General features: G+C 30.8%; 1 protein-coding gene across 1 annotated transcript; it reads left to right on the top strand.

Moving 5' to 3' along the window:
* The first annotated feature begins 3,344 nt into the window (after window positions 1-3,344).
* LOC117904771 (dCTP pyrophosphatase 1-like) lies at window positions 3,345-3,707 on the top strand. Its single transcript, XM_034817525.1, has one exon. The coding sequence runs from the start codon at window positions 3,345-3,347 to the stop codon at window positions 3,705-3,707; it is 363 nt and encodes a 120-aa protein (XP_034673416.1).
* Window positions 3,708-17,136: the final 13,429 nt, after the last annotated feature.

A 17,136-nucleotide genomic window follows, 5' to 3' on the forward strand; every position in this document is an offset into this window, starting at 1 on the left:
ATGAATGCCGAAATTGAGAAGAGATAGTGGCTTTGAACGCCAAAACTGAGAAGAGATAGTGGTTTTGAACACCAAGTTGTGAAGGACAACTCTGAACGTCGTAACTGAGAAGATATGGTGGCTCTGAATGCCGTAACTAAGAAGGGATAGTGGCTCTGAACGCCAAACTAAAAAGATATGGTGGCTCTGAACACCCAAACTGAGAAGAGATGGTGGCTTTGAACGCTGAAACTGAGAAGAGATGGTGGCTTTGAATGCTGAAACTGAGAAGAGATAGTGGCTCTGAACGCCAAACTGTGAAGGACGACTCTGAATGTCGTAACTAAGAAGATGTGGTGGCTCTAAATGCTGTAACTAAGAAGGGATGGTGGCTCTGAATGCCGAGTTGTAAAGTGATGGCGGCTTTGAATGTCGAAACTAAGAAAAGATGGTGGCTCTGAACGCCGAAATTGAGAAGATATAATGGCTTTGAACACCAAATTGTGAAGAGATGGTGACTCTAAATGCCAAATAGAAAAGAGATGATGGCTCTGAATGCCCAAACTGAGAAGAGATGGTGGCTTTGAATGCCGAAACTGAAAAGAGATGATGGCTCTGAACACCGAAACTGATAAGAGATAGTGACTTTGAACGTTAACTGAAGAAAGACATGATGACTTTGAATGCTGTAACTGAGAAGATATGATAGCTCTAAACGTTGTAACTAAGAAGGGATGGTGGCTCTGAACACTAAACTGAAAAGAGATGGTGGTTCTGAATGCCCAAACTGAGAAGAGATGGTGACTCTGAATGTTGAAATTGAGAAGAAATGATGGCTTTGAATGCCGAAACTGAGAAGAAATAGTGGCTCTGAATGCTAAACTGTGAAGGACGGATCTAAACGTCGTAACTGAGAAGATATGGTGGCTCTGAACGCCGAACTGTGAAGGACGACTCTTAATGTTGTAACTGAGAAAATATGGCGGTTCTGAATGCCGTAACTAAGAAGGGATGGTGGCTCTAAATGCCAAAATGAAAAGAGATGGTGGCTTTAAACGCCGAAACTGATAAGAGATAGTGGCTCTAAAAGCCAAACTGTGAATGATGACTCTGAATGTCATAACTAAGAAGGGATGGTGGCTCTGAATGCCAAACTAAAAAGAGATGGTGGCTCTGAATGCCCAAACTAAGAAGAGATGGTGACTTTGAACATCGAAACTGAGAAGAGATAGTGGTTCTAAATGTCAAACTAAAAACATGGCTCTGAATGCTAAACTGAGAAGGATGACCCTGAATGTCATAACTGAGAAGATATGGCGCCTCTAAACGTCGTAACTAAGAAGGGATGGTGGCTTTGAACATCGTAACTAAGAAGTGATGGTGGCTCTGAATGCCCAAACTAAGAAGAAATGGTGGCTCTGAATGCCGAAACTGAGAAGAGATAGTGGCTCTAAACACCAAACTGTGAAGGAAGACTCTGAACATTGTAATTGAGAAGATATGGAGGCTCTAAACATCGTAACTAAGAAGGGATGGTGGCTTTAAACGCCAAACTAAAAAGGGATGGTGGCTCTGAATGCCAAACTAAAAAGATATGGTGCCTTTAAATGAAAAACTAAGAATGACGACTCTGAACGTCGTAACTGAGAATAAACAGCGGCTCTAAAAGGTTGATCTGCAAGGAAATGATGATAAGGGGAAATACACCCTAGTGTAGCGTGCCACCACAACTCTCAATCCACTGGAAGGGTCTGAAAGAGGCTCCCTGAGTCTCAAAAGATGCTCCACTAGCGAGTCGGAATGGTCAAATTGACTATAAATATGGCTCTGAATGTCTAGTGGTATGATTCTCACCATTTTGTGGACCTCTCTTGGAACGGGGGAATTTTTCTCACACTCGAGAAGAGCTGGCAACTTGTTTTTGGAGTGGGGGCTAGTTTCCAGAAGAGCCAAGTTGCATGGAACGCATGGCCGAGGAGACCACCACCTTGCCATGGTGGTGGTTGGGATGACGACATATTTGTTAAACCAAGAATAGTGAAACTAGTAGCAGATGTGAGAGCTGGAGAAAAAAATATGGGTAAGGAGTGGATGAGGGAAGCAGAGAGTGGGTGGGAAAGATGATGGGTGAGCGAATTTTGGGAGGAGAAAATGATGAGGACTGTCGATAGGTGAGAGGGGTTTGAAAGATTGACGAGAAAGAGACTTGGGGAAGTGGAAGGAAACAGGGACCCCTTTTTTTGGGAGAGTAGAAAAAAAAAAACAGGGCAAGGAAAAATAGAGAGAGTTGAGTGGAAAATTGGTGGCAGTTTGGAAGATAAGTGGGGTGAGAGCTAGGAGAGAGGGGATCTCTGCGAATATTCTGGGAAAATGAGCATTTCAGGTATGGTTTCTTTGTGCATTTCTTATTCATTCTTCCCCATTATCACTGGTTTTTATCATCTATTCTTGTTGCCTGAGCATTGTTAGTTTATTTTGTTGCACATTGAGTTGTGTTGAATCCAAGTTTACTTTCATGCTTGCTCTATTTTGGTTGTTTCCTGGTTTCTTGGGCTTCTCTAATAAATAATCGATGTATAAATTTGTTTTTGAGCTCGAAATTTTATTAATCATGTTGCTACTCCCTATTTCTTCCACCTGTTCTGGATCTTTTGATTAACACATGAAATAGGATCTAGTTCAAGGGTTTGATTGCTTGTTTGCTTTTCCTGGGGTTATACTTTATTTTGTTTGTATTTCTCTTTCTCTGTTGATGGAGGCTGTAAAATCCATTGGGTATGGGGGTGACGCAAGAGGTAACAGGTTTCTGTCAATGGTGAGCACGTAGCGACATTTGATCCAGTGAAAACAACACCCCACCAGAAACAGAGTGCCATATTCCACTAGACCAGTAATCCATTGCTGAATACCAAACTCTTTCCACTTCCTTCCCGTTTTTATAGTTCTCTGGTGACTCCATTGAATATTTTTCAAAATTGGCCTCCTCCTTTCCCATATCTACATCATTACCCACTTTCCATTTGATCATCATCTCTACCATCTATCACACTCACTCCCAACAATCGATACCCATCTCACTACCACCTCCCATCTTTTCAAACACCACCTAGCTTCGGTTAACATGCTACCCATTTTCACCACTTTCCCACCTTTCTAATCTACCATACCCATCATCATTGCTCGAGACGACCCTGATATACCCATAACCATAGTCCAACTGGTAGATGCGTCCATGCATGGCGCTACTTCCACTCATCATGAAAAGGAATCCCATGGTTTGGTGCATCGAGTCACCGCACGTCTTGATAAAAGAAAATTAGATATTACTCACCTTGTTACAGAAGTTGAGGATTTAATATTGAAAGATGAATTCTGAGGAAGAAAGCGTGAGCCTTGGCCTTCTCAAGAAGAAAATGGCGGAGTTCGCCAAGGAGATGTATTGGGATCAGTTTCACAGCCCAAGGAACCTCCTCTTAGCTTTAGTGGGGGAAGTTAGGGAGCTGTCAGAGATATTTCAGTGGAGAGGAGATGTGCTAAAGGAGCTTCCGGACTGGAAAGAGGAGGAGAAGCAGTACTTGAGGAAAGAGGTCTCGGATGTTCTTCTATACCTTGTGAGGCTCTCTGATATTTGTGGCATTGATCTTGGAAAAGCTGCACTTCGCAAGGTTGATCCCAATGCCATCAAGTACCCAGTTTCCAAAACCAATTTTTATAGTGAAGGCTCTTAGAACCATTGATGGATTTTCTTGTCTGGGAATCATTTTATGGCAATAAAATCAATGGAGGACTTTTGGTGGGCCATGATTGGAACATATATGCCCATGTTCCTTTTTTATCCTTTATGCTCACATGTTTTCACAAATTATTTTTTTTTAAATAACTTTCAAAATTCCGGATTTTCAATCACTTCAATCTTAAAAAATTCCAATTTCCAAATTTAATTTTTAAAAATGTCATCTTCAAATAAATTCTTCAAAATTCCTGATACGTTCCCAATTGGTGTCTCAGCTGATTCATGTCCTCTCAATGGTCCCTGACAGTGGTACCATTTGATTCGTGTCCAGCTGGTGTCCCTTGATTGTGGTTCTCAGAATGGAGTAATCAACAAAATTTATAACCTATTACACCATGTACTAGGATAGCCTTAGCTAGCATAGCATAGTGGCTCTAGGGTCGTTCACTGGGATGGGTTTTCACTTCACAATTGATATTAATTCAAAGTTGAATTGGTGTCTTTTCATTTCAAGGTTAGCTTTAAAAGAAAACATAATCTTTGGTGGAAAAAGGATTGGTTTTAAGCTAACAAAAAATAGTAACTGATTTTAATTACAAAGAAAAGTGTTTCTTGGAGTTTAGAACACTAGGCTCAGGTTCCTCATACAAAAAGGAGAGTTCCGGTCACTTGTTTCTTTTCCTCGCATTAGAGAATTAACATATAGTTAATTCTCTAACCGGTGTGGTACAGATGCTTCCCCTTAATGGGTTCAAACACTAAATCTCTCTCACTGATTCATCTTGCAATGACTCATGCCTCTCACCTAGCATTTGCCATTCAAGGTGATCCTTAACCTTGGATTTCCTGTCTCAAGCTCGCAAGAGATAACTAATGGATGTCTCCGTGGAGTCCAAAAGCTTACCAAGTGTTGGCTATTCTAGAAAATCCTACCTTTAAACCACCTCCCAAAGGCTCGCAAGAGATAAACTAGTGCATCTCCATGGACGGAGACCACTTGCCTTATCAAGTGTTGGCCCAGGTGATTAAAAGGCGTTTTAAGTTAACTAAAAAGATAAAAACCATTAACGGGTCACACTTTCTCTTCATTAAAAACCAAAATAACAAAACTTCCAATTTATTCATGAGGAAACTTACCCGGATTTCTTCACTCCAAGAGACGAAGAGCCTAGCCTCTCATCCTCTGAGGAAAAATCCTTAGAGTTTGATTGGCTAGAAAGAAAATTAACGAGAAAACAAAAATATGAAGGAAAAACAGAACAAGTGCTCTATAAAATATATTTCTTCCTTTCGCTGATTACATGATGATATGATGTGTAAAAAAAATTACAAACTATATATAAGAGGTTATTCACCCTTTGTTCTTACTTAAAGACTAAGGAATCCTATGATAGGTGGGTTACAAGGAGAGTTTGGGGATTTAGACATCAAATATCTAAATCAAAATATCTCAAAATGTCGGTCGTAAATATCAGGAGGCTTCAGGAGAACACCGCAGTCGTGCGTGCAAGAGGGCTACGAAATTTCACAGCAAAAAGGATAACATTTCGCAGCCCAAGGCTGATTTCACAGCCGTGTGAAATTTTCCTTCAGCTTGGAGTGATCGGCTTCCAATGGCTGTAACTCATTCATTTCAACTCCGAATTGTGCACCGTTTGAAGAATTGGATTTTTGACTTCCTGAGCTTCGAAACAACATATAGCATGCAGAAATTGAACTCCAGAAAGTGCTCCAAAAGTGGCTGACACGACTGTCATCTAGAATGCTTCATGTTAGATTTCTCTTTGCTTCCCCTCCTTGCATTCCAGATTTGCTTATGGCAAAGGACTTCAAAGCTTTGGTTCTTCATGTTTCTGAGCTTTCCATTGCTTTGCCATGGATTCCAAAGAACTCTCCTCAATCTTGGATTGCTTTGGTGATCAAAAAGCTATCAAAACACCAAAACTTAACACAATTTGATTAGAATTGATTGCAAGGGTCCTTAATATGTTAATTGGGTTAAAAGGTAATAACTACTACTCAAAAGTGTTTAAAAGAGTTAATTACAAGCTATAAAATAGAACTTTTTGAGTAGTAATCAATTCCAGTTTTTTTTTTTTTTTTTTTAATTTAATTCTTAAAACTTCCATTTTCAAATAATTTTCCAAAATTCCAATTTCCAAATTTAATTTTTTAAAGATTCCATTTTCAAATAATTTTCCAAAACTCCATTTTTTAATTTAATTTTTCAAAACTCCAATTTTTAAGTTTAATTTTCAAAACTTTAACTTTCCAAACTATAATTATTCTTAAATTTAATTTTCATAGTTTCAATTCTCAAAATAATTTTCAAAATTCAATTTCTTTCAAATTTAATTTCCAAAACTGCAATTCTTAAATTTAATTTTCATAGCTCCAATTCTCAAATAATTTTCAAATTGCCAATTTCTTTCAAATTTAATTTTCAAAACTCCAATTCTTAAATTTAAATTTCATAATTCCAATTCTAAAATAATTTTTAAGATTTTAATTTTCATAATTTAATTTTCAAAACTCCAATCCTCAATTAATTTTCAAAAGTCCAATTTCTTTCAAATTTATTTTTCAAAACTCTAATTTCTTTCAAATTTAATTTCCAAAACTCTAATTTCTTTTAAATTTAATTTCCTAAATTCCAATTTCTTTCAAATTTAATTTCCAAAATTCCAATTCTTAAATTTAATTATCAAAAATCCAATTCTTAAATTCAAATTTCAAAACTCCAATTTTCAAATAATTTTCGAAACTCTAATTTCTTTCTAATTTAATTTCCAAAACTCCAATTCTTAAATTTAATTTTCAAAACTCCAATTCTCAAATAATTTTCAAAATTCCAATTTCTTTCAAATTTAATTTCCAAAATTCCAATTCTTAAACCTAATTTTCAAAACTCTAATTTTTAAATAATTTTCGAGACTTCAATTTTTCAAAACTCTAGTTTTCTTTCGAATAGTTTAAATTCCACTACAGTTTTCAAATATTTTTAATTCTATAACTTTTCATCTTTCATTAAGGTTTTTGGTTAAAAAAAATCTCATTTTTAAATAAACTTACTACTTTTCCTTTTAGGTAAGCACTTTCACAAATTTTCTTTGATCTTTAAATAATTTTTTGTTTTTCTTGATTTTAAATAAGCATGAATATGATTTTCGTAATTCCAAAGTAATGGATTTTGTGAGATTCATTCATGCAAAATCAATTGGGCTTTGGTGGGGGCCCTACATATGAGTTTTCTCTTCTGATAGCCAATTGTTATTCTTCATGAATATTACTTGATCTTTGTCTTGCTCTTTGATATGCATGTGATAATTTTATACTTGAGCTAACCTTGTTTCCATGATAGCGCACTATTACTTGCTACTAAGGTACAATCTCACTCTCACTTTGCTTATTCCTATGCATGATTCGTTTTATTATTTGATCATTTCACTTGTATCTATTGATTTCCTTATCAATTTCCACGTCTGCTTTACTTTATTTAGTAGAGACCTTATTATAGGGCTTAGAGGGGTGTTACAACTCACCACCGTACCTTCCCAATAGGTAACCTGACCCTCGGACCCGACTTTGGTTTTTCACATACTGTCTTTTCCAAATAAGGAGTCACACTTAGGGTTTTTTTTTATTATTTTGTTTTCCCTTAAAAATAAAATAAAAATAAGTGGCGACTCCAAGTCTTTTCTAAAAATCATATTTTTCACCAATTAAATAAAAAGTGAGTTTCACCATCGAGTGGGAACGCATCGTGTGAAATGTGGGGTCCATAATATGTTAATTTGATAATTTAGAATAAATTTTAAGCTAATTTTATCTAATAACCTTAATACTTTAAAGTAAAAATTAAGTAATAAATTTTAAGTCAACAATTTAACTATAATTTAACTTAAAATTAAGTTATTAAATAATGAGTATTAAGTTTTACACACCCTTTACTTTGGATAAAACAAAATATTTCAAAAATATTTAAAAAATTATTTTTTAATATTTGATCCAAGAAAATCAAATATATAAATATTTACTTAGAATTTTATATATTTTAAAATTATTTAATTTTAAAAAAATAAATTTGATATAATATATAAAAATAATTTATACGCTTTAAATTTTATTTTTACTTTCTATTTTTTCTTTTTCTTTTCCAAAACCAAACATAGGTTTAATAGTGTTTCTTTTTATTGAACTAGGCTTTTATCCTATGCAAGGCACGGAAACCGCTAGCTAATAGCGCTTATTTATATATCTAAATTTAATATTAATTATTTAAAAAAATAATAATTTTCATGTATTTTATTATTGTATTTGAATATATTTTATTTTAAAATTTTATATTTATTAAATGGTTATATTAAAAGGTAGAATCATTTTTGTTTTCTTGGAAAGTAGATAAGATTAAACTTTATTCATTGCTTTAAAATATTTATTTTTATTAATATTTAACTTTGTTCAAAATTAAAATTAACTCTTATAATAATTTAATAAGTTTATTATTTATTTTCAATATTTGTTCTTATTATTATTTTTTATTAGTAAATTCAAATATGAACTCAAATAGATAATGCTTGTTTAAAAATATTAAAATTAGAAGGAATATGGCATGTCTATGTTTATATTCTAATATTAAATTTTTAAATAAAAATTTGCATATTAAATAAAAAGTAATTAATTATTTTTATTAATTTAATTAAATCATTATAAATATAATTATACTTGATTTAATTTATTCTTTATTATTTAACAAACAAACATATTTTATTATTTGTTAAATTTGAAAACTAAAATAATAACTCTATTCAAATAAGATTTCTAACTCTTATAAAACTAAAAAAAATGTGTATAAAACATAAGATAAAAAAATAAAAAATAAAAAATAAAAAAAACACTATTCAAATAGTAATGAATAGTGTCAAATAGTTTTCTTTGTCTACCAATGCGACATTCAAAAGCCACGTAAAGAAAAGAAAGAGGAAGAGAATTTATTCTCTCCTGACATTAGAAAAGAAAAATCATCTCCTTCTATAGACTTCAAAAATCAAAGTTCCAGCTGTCAACTTTTTGTGGCGGATTTCAAAAATTTTTCAAGCATGAAGACTCAAGTCCGATCTTCGTCTATAAATGGAGAAGCCAACCTCCTCACAATGTAGAGTTAGAAAGAGTTAGGAGAGCTCAAGAGTGCAAGCATAGAGTGTTCTAAAATTCTCTCTCTTGCTTTTGTGATCTCCTCTTTCAAAAATTCTAGTCCTTTGTATTCATCTCCTTTAGTCATCCCTCCGCTGTCAACAAACCTGTAATCAACAACTCTCTATAATTAAGGTATATTTTCAAATTGAAACAATATTTAGTCACTAATTTAGTCATGACTTAGTTCGAATTGAATTTTTAGTGAACGGCTTGGTTAGCCTAGATAGCAGTGTTTGAGGGCAAAAAGAGCGTAAGTCCCATGTTAATCCACTTGTGGTGGTCCCTGTTCAGGAAATTATTTGAATTGATTAACGACAAGATTGTGATTATTTTCTATGACAATGTGTAATATTATAAGGAAATTAAGTAGAGCTAGTTCTTCCAAATCTCTTAGGTCTAATGATAGTTCTACATCTTCATCTGATAATTTTGCACACACTTCAATTACTCAAAATATTGTTAATAGTCAAGAAATAAATATAACACAAATAGAAAATCAATTACATAATTGGTCAATTCCACACCTGAAAATTAATACAAGATATCAACAAGAAAATTTTGAATTTAATCAAAATTATTCAATTAAAATTGAAGAAAAAACTATTTCTCTTAATCAAATTTTAGAAAGTCTTCTATTATTAAGTCAAAACACTATTAATCATCATATAAATCTAAACCACTTGACTAACAAATCTTATTATTATTATTATTATTATTATTTATTTGTTAGAAAATTGCATGAATTGATATTCAAGTTTCCTTATAATTGTGGGTATTTAGATTTTAAGTTGTGGGTTTGATTTATTTTATTTTAATTGGATTGTAAGTATTTAGATTTTAAGTTATGAGCTTGAGTTATTTTATTTTAATTGGATTGTGGATATTTAGATTTTAAGTTGTGGGTCTGGGTTATTTTATTTTAATTGAGCATGGTTTATTTTATTTTAATGGGGTTGTGGGTATTGAAATTTCAAGTTGTGGGCCTATGGGGTTTCTTGGAGAAGAAGTCTTGAAAACTATATTTAAAGGGCACACAAGCTCTAGGCAAATAAGAAGACAACCAAAAATAAAAGAGGTGCTGCTACTTTGTTTTTTCGTGTTCTTCTCTTATTTTTCTTATGGTTCTTTTTTATTATTATTATTCTTGTATATCGTTGGTGAGGGAGTTTTTTTCCTTACTATGTATCTACTATAGGGCTATCCATTTGTTTTTTTTTTATACTGTATTTTTTTGTCTTTGGAGGTTTAGAGAGTCAAGATTGATTTAGGGCTGCATTTAGGTAAGTTATTTCTTCTCATCTCTTTATTTGTATTTTGTTTATGTTCTTTTTAGGATTTCTTAAATTTATCTTGTTTTATATTTATTATATTTGTGAGCATTTTGACAGTTGAATATTTTATCCATATCTTTTATTCAATTCTCTACCTATTTGATTTATCTATTCATTATAATATGCATTTTGTATGTATACACATTTGCCTAAATTTTTCTCCTCTTCTATATATTTGCCATTTTTATTTATTATTCTGTTGATATGTGTTGACATGTGTTATTATACGTATTGCATTTTGTTTCAAGTTTTCTATATTTGTGTAAATTCTTCTTTAATTCTATTTATGTTAGTATTATTGTCCATATTTCATCTTGTTTTAGGATTTTTTTGTAATTTTGTTTACGTTAATCATGTTGCCTCATATTTCATTTTGTCTAAAATTTTCTATAATTCTGTTTATGCTAATCTTTTTACCTCATATTTAATTTTCTGCCATATTTGAGTTTTGATTTATTTTTCTTGCTTCAATTTTTTCATTCTTTTTATTCAACAAAATTTCCAGAAAAATCAGTTTTAATAAAATTTTCAGAAAATAGTTTTTAATAAATTTCAAAACAGTTTTCTTTAATTAATAATCTAGAATTTGGTTTCCCATAAGATGCAAAAAAAATTGTTTTAATAGCATAATATGGAAGAACTATTTTTACTAAATTTAGGAATTTGGTTTAATATAAAATAATTCAAAAAATTGTTTTTTAAAAATAAATTCATAAAATTCTTTATTTTTTTAACAAAATAATTCAAGAAATTTGTTTTTTTAAACATATTTAGAAAATGTTTTTAATTCAATAATCCCCAAATTCTTTTTTTAATAAATCTAGAAAATCATTTTTAAATAAAAATCCTCAAAGTTTGTATGGTCCTAAAATTGATTTTTTTTCAACAAGTTTGTTAGTTGAAAATTGTGTTTTAATAAATATTCTTTAGGGAATCATTTTTTTAATAAGTTTGAAAATTCTAAAAATTGTGTTTTAATAAATTTGTCCCTTAGAAAATCTTTCTTTAATAAGTTTGAAAATTCTAAAAATTGTGTTTTAATAAATGTTCTTTAGAAAATTATTTTTTTATTAAGTTTGTTTGCTGAAAATTATGTTTTAATAAAGTTCTTCAGAAAATCATTTTTTCATAAATTTTTTAGGTGAAAATTGTGTTTTAATAAATGTTATTCAGGAAGTCATTTTTTTTTCTTAATAAGTTTGAAAATTCTGAAAATTGTGTTTCAATAAATATTCTTTAAAAAATCGTTTGTTAATTGAAAATTGTGTTTCAATAATTGTTCTTTGGGAAATTGTTTTTTAGTAAGTTTAAAAATTTTAAAAATTGTGTTTTAATAAAAATGTTCTTTAGGAAGTTGTTTTTCAATAAGTTTGTTAATCGAAAATTGTGTTTTAATAAGTGTTCTTTAGGAAATCATTTTTTCTTTAATAAGTTTGAAAATTTTGTTTTAATAAATGTTTTTTAGAAAGTCGATTTTTTAATAATTTTGTTAATTGAAAATTGTATTTTATTAAATGGTCTTTAAAAAAATCATTTTTTTTAATAAGTTTGTTTACTAAAAATTGTGTTTTATTAATGATCTTTTGTTTAATAAAAATTCTCCAAATAAATGTTTAAATAAATTTTCTCGAAGTTTGTTTTTATAAAAGTCATAAAAGTTCTCAAATTTGGTTTAATTAAAATTTTCAAAATAAATGTTTTAATAATTGTTCTTAAAGTTATGTCTTTTAAATTTACTTAAAATTTGTCTCCATAAAAGTCTTAAAATATTTAATAAGTGTCTGAATAAATTCTCAAAATTTTTTTTAATAAATTCTAAAAGTTGTTTAATAAAAACCCTCAAGGATAGTCTAAAAAATCTTCAAAGTTAGTGTTTTGATAAATTTTCTCAAAGTTAGTGTTTTAATCAAAGTTCCTAAAATTTATTTTAAATTAAAGTTTTCAAAAAATTGTTTTAAATTAAGGTTCTCTAAGTTTGTGTTTGATAAAATATTCCAAAATTTTGCTTAATAAAAGTTTTAAGATTTTGTTTTAATAAAAAAAATTTCAAAATAGTTTTAATGAAGTTCCAAATTTAGATTTAATAAAAAAAATCCTGAAAATTGTTTTAATAAACATCTAAAGGAAATAAAAGTTGTAAAAAAATTGTTTTCTTAGTAAATTGAAATTTGGTTCCTGTAATTAAATTAAGTAACCCTATTTTCCTTGTAAAAATTACTTTTTCAAAAATAGAATTGATGTTTCTTTATAATTGTGGAATCTTTTTTTTTTTTTAATAAAATGTAAACCAAAATCATTTCTTTGTGAATAAAAAATCAAATTGAAACTTTTCTCTTTAATAAATTCAAATTCAATCAAAATTCTTTTAATAGAATCAAGAAAAGCCTTTTTTTTTAATTAATTTAGGATGTGAATAAAATTGAATCTTTTGTAAATAAATTGAAACGTTGTGAGTAAATAAGTTTGAAATCTTTAATTTGGAATTGTTCTCAATATAAATAAATTTCTTTTGAACTTCCTTTGAAATGTTGTAACTTTAACAAATAATTAAATTCTATTTTGTGCATTTCACATTCATTAATTGTGTACTCTTTTTCTCACCTCATGACTTATATTTATCTTGTTGTCCTATTATTGGTATCCTCGATTAATTAATCAATTGCCATGATTCCCTCCTTTCATTTAGTAGAGACCGTAGGTATACAGGTTTAGAGGGATTCTACAATTTAATCATCGTAACTTCCCGATAGGTAACATCTTGGACCTAGACTCAGGTTTTTCTAAGATAGGTTTTTCCAAAACTTAAGGAGTCATTTTATTAGGGTTCTAGTTTCTTATTTTATTTTCCCTTTAAAAAAAAATTAAGTTGTGATTCTAGTTTCTTACAAAAATACAAATTTTCATTAAAAGAAAGAGAGTCTTGCCATCAAGTGGGGCACAAACGTGAAAAAAAACGGGTCCACAAAAGCGGCTAAGTAAATCGGTATAGCTTAATTTCAAATAGTGGATTTAGATTGGTAGGTCGTAGACCTCTTGGTTTTTTATCTCCACGGTTTGTGGGGTGTTTTCCATGTAACAATCTTATGCCTCATTATCTATATCTTTTATATTTGATACTTTGTTTGGATTGCCTAGAATATGTTAAATTGATTATCCCTAATATCTTGCAAGGTTTTCATATAAGGTGCATATCTATATATTCTTGCTTATTTTATTTGATTAGGTCTTTAGGATTGCTATTAAGGTTGTTAGGGTAGTCATCTTAGTGGTTATGGTTTTTATCTCTATAATTAATTATTGTTGTTCCTAACATCTTTCAAGATATCCATTGGATATAAATAATTAATTTATTTTATCCCTAAATAATCTTTGGATATCAATTAACCATAAAATTCAAAATTTCATTAGTTAAGATTTGGATGAACTCACCTTTGGACATCTTGAATATCCCTATGATATCTTGGGATTAGAAAAAGTTGATTATAATTTAAAAATATTATTTTAAATTTTTAAATCACCCATTCACCTAAAAGCATAAAGCATAAAGACTCTTCCTTTAAGGCTTTTGAGAATGAGGAGAAAGATATCGAAATGCCATACGATATAACTAGTGATGGATTGACACATATGGCCAAAAGAATTAAAGAGGTCACGAAATTCAATAAAAGGTTCTACAAGAACCAAGAATTTGGAAAAGCAAAAAGACCTAATGACCAATCATCCATGTGAAAGGAAAAGGTTTCTCCAAAAGTAATAAAGTTAAATGCTTTAATTGTGAAGGTTTGGGACATTATGCTTAAGATTGTCCTAGCCCTAATAATATCAAAAAGTCTATGTAGGCAACATGGAGTGATTCAAACTCTAAAGAGAGTGCTTCCACAACTTCTAAAGATGCAAGGTATGATTCTAATGACATGTTAGCTTTTGTTGCATCTATGAATGATACTGATTGTGATAATGATAGAGATGATGATGAGTTTACTGATGAACAAAGGGTTGAATTTTTGGACAATCTTGTTGTTAGGCATCAAAGATTAATTAAGAGTTATATGAAAAATAATGATATTCTTCAAGCTCATAAAAACAAGATAGATGTGCTTAATGTTGAAAACACTAATTTTCTTGAGAAAGTTAGGTTTCTTGAATCTAAGCATCATTCTCTCCTTGAGAAGAATATTGCTCTTACTCAAGAGATTAAGAATAATAATACTTCTTCATTTGTGGATGAAAATTTTCATGTTGGAACTAAAGTTCTTAATGAAATACTTGATAAATGCAAAACCCATGGTGATAAAAGAGGATTAGGGTACATTAACAAAGATGAAACTCCCTCTAATGGAGAAACCGTGTTTTTCAAAGGTAAGGATGATACCTCTAACCAAGTACAATCTTTTAAAAAGACATCACCATGCACACACTACAAGAAAATTGGACACTCTCAATTTTGATGCTACACTAGGTTTCTAAAAAGGTTTGAAACTAAAATGAATGGACTTATGAATGACTTTAACTCCCTTAAAAGTAATATCTTAAACAATGGGAAAGGGAATAAAACCAATCAAAAGCCTAGAAGTCAATCTAGTTCCTCCAAGTCACCACTTAGGCCAAAACAAATTTGGTTGAGAAATGAAGGTCTAAATGTCAAGTTATGTTCAATACTCTTAAAGCCAAATCTTCTAGTAAGTGGTACCTTGATATTGGGTGCTTTAAACACATGATAGGAGACCAATTCTCTTGTACTTCTTTAGAAAATTATGATGGTGGGGTTGTTACTTTTAGAGATGGAAACCTAACTCATGTGAAAAGTAAGGGTAGTATAGTTATCCTTGGTTTTCCTAAACTAAATGGAGTTCTATATGTCAAAGGACTCAAAACAAATCTCTTAAGCATTATTCAAATGTGTGACAAAGACCATAAAGTGAATTTTCACCAGGACTTATGCAAAGTTGTTAATAAAGAGGGAGTACATGACATAGGGCTATGAATAATTGTTATGCTATAAATCTTAACTCTAGAATACCTCTTATATGTAGTAGGGCAAAAATTGATCCTACTAAGCTCTAGCATGGAATATTAGGTCACATAAACTATAGGGACCTTATGTACTTAGTGAATATTGAAAAAGTTAGAGGTATCCTTAGACTTAGTGGTGAACCTAAACCCATTTGTGGTGAGTGCATGAAAAGAAAACAAACTAAGAGTTCACATAAATAGGTTAAGGAGATAAGGACCACTAGACCTTTAGACCTTCTTTATATGGATCATATGGGTTCAATATAATACAAACTAAAAGTATAGGTGGCAAAAGATATGTCCTTATGGTTGTAGATGATTTTTCGAGATACTCCTTTGTGAGTTTTCTTAGGGATAAATTTGAGGTCATTGAACATTTGAAGTCATTATTTAATAGAATAAAAATAGAAATTGGTCATCAAATAGTAAGGATTATGAGTGATAGAGGAAGAGAGTTTGATAATATAGATGTTGACCTCTTTTGTGAGGTTAATGGAATTAAACATTAATTTTCAGTCCCTTGAACTCCTCAACAAAATAGAGTAGTTGAAAGAAAGAATAGAGTGCTATAAGAGATGGCTAGGGTGATAATTCATATGCATAATACTCCTATGCAATTTTGGGCAGAAACTATTAATACTGCATGTTATGCTGCTAATAGGATTTTTCTTAGGCCTGGAACAAAGAAGACATCTTATGAATTATGGACTGGGAGATAGCTTAATCTTAAATATTTTAGGACTTTTGAAAGTGAATACTATATACTAAGAGATGGAGAGAATCTTGGAAAGTTTGATGCAAAATTTGATAAAGGTATCTTCTTAGGTTATTCTACTATGAGTAAAGCCTATAGGGTTTATAATCAAAATTCACAGATTATTCGGGAGTCTTCTAATGTGGTTATAAATGATACTAGGTATGATCATGATATAATTGATAATCAAATTCTAACCTCAGACTCAATTTGGGACAACCTTAAAGACTTGGAGACTACTAACCTAATGATATCCCTGAAAGTAACATTGACCTTAATATGGATAAAGTTGTACCTTTAGATGACAATCCTGAAGAAATAAGGAATAAGCATAGATCCAAATTACCTAAAAACCACCTATTCTCAAATGTTATTGGAAAAGTTAATGAACTTATGGTTACTAGGAGACAATCAAGATTAAATGAGATAGGTCTTGTATGTTATACCTCCAATTGGAGCAAAGAATGTGGAGGAAGCTTTAGGAGATGAATCGTTGACTACTACACTCCAAGAAGAGTTAAATCAATTCACTAGGAATGATGTGTGGTACTTAGTCCTTAAGCCCAAAGATAGACATGTCATAGGTACAAAATTGATATTCAAGAATAAATAAGATGAAAATGGGGTCATTGTGAGAAACAAAGTAAGACTAGTTGCCCAAGGATACTCACAGATAGAAGGGATTGATTATGAAAAGACATTTGCACTTGTATCTAGATTAGAATCAATTAGGATACTGTTAACAATAACATATTCCTTGAGGATAAAACTTTACCAAATGGATGTCAAGAGTGCTTTTCTTAATGGGATTCTAAGTGAAGAAGTTTATATTGAGCAACTTTAGGGATTTAAGGATTCAAACTTCCCCAATCATGTCTATAGGTTGAAGAAAACCCTTTATGGATTAAAGAAATCTCCTAGAGCATGGTATGAGAGGCTCACAACCTATCTTTTGGATAAAAAGTTTGAAAGAGGGGGAGTAGACAGAACCTTGTTTATAAATAGGTCCAATGAGGAGTTGTTAGTAGCTCAAATTTATGTTGATGATATAGTTTTTGGAGCTATATTTAGTGATCTTGCCTTTAGTTTTGTAAAAGAAATGAAGACTAAATTTGAGATAAGCATGGTAG

Source organism: Vitis riparia, chromosome 17 (assembly GCF_004353265.1).
Source record: "Vitis riparia cultivar Riparia Gloire de Montpellier isolate 1030 chromosome 17, EGFV_Vit.rip_1.0, whole genome shotgun sequence".
Classification (NCBI taxonomy): domain Eukaryota; kingdom Viridiplantae; phylum Streptophyta; class Magnoliopsida; order Vitales; family Vitaceae; genus Vitis; species Vitis riparia.

Bases quoted from the DNA above. Each gene is read 5' to 3' on its own strand.
- LOC117904771 (XM_034817525.1), top strand. From the start codon at position 3,345: ATGAATTCTGAGGAAGAAAGCGTGAGCCTTGGCCTTCTCAAGAAGAAA.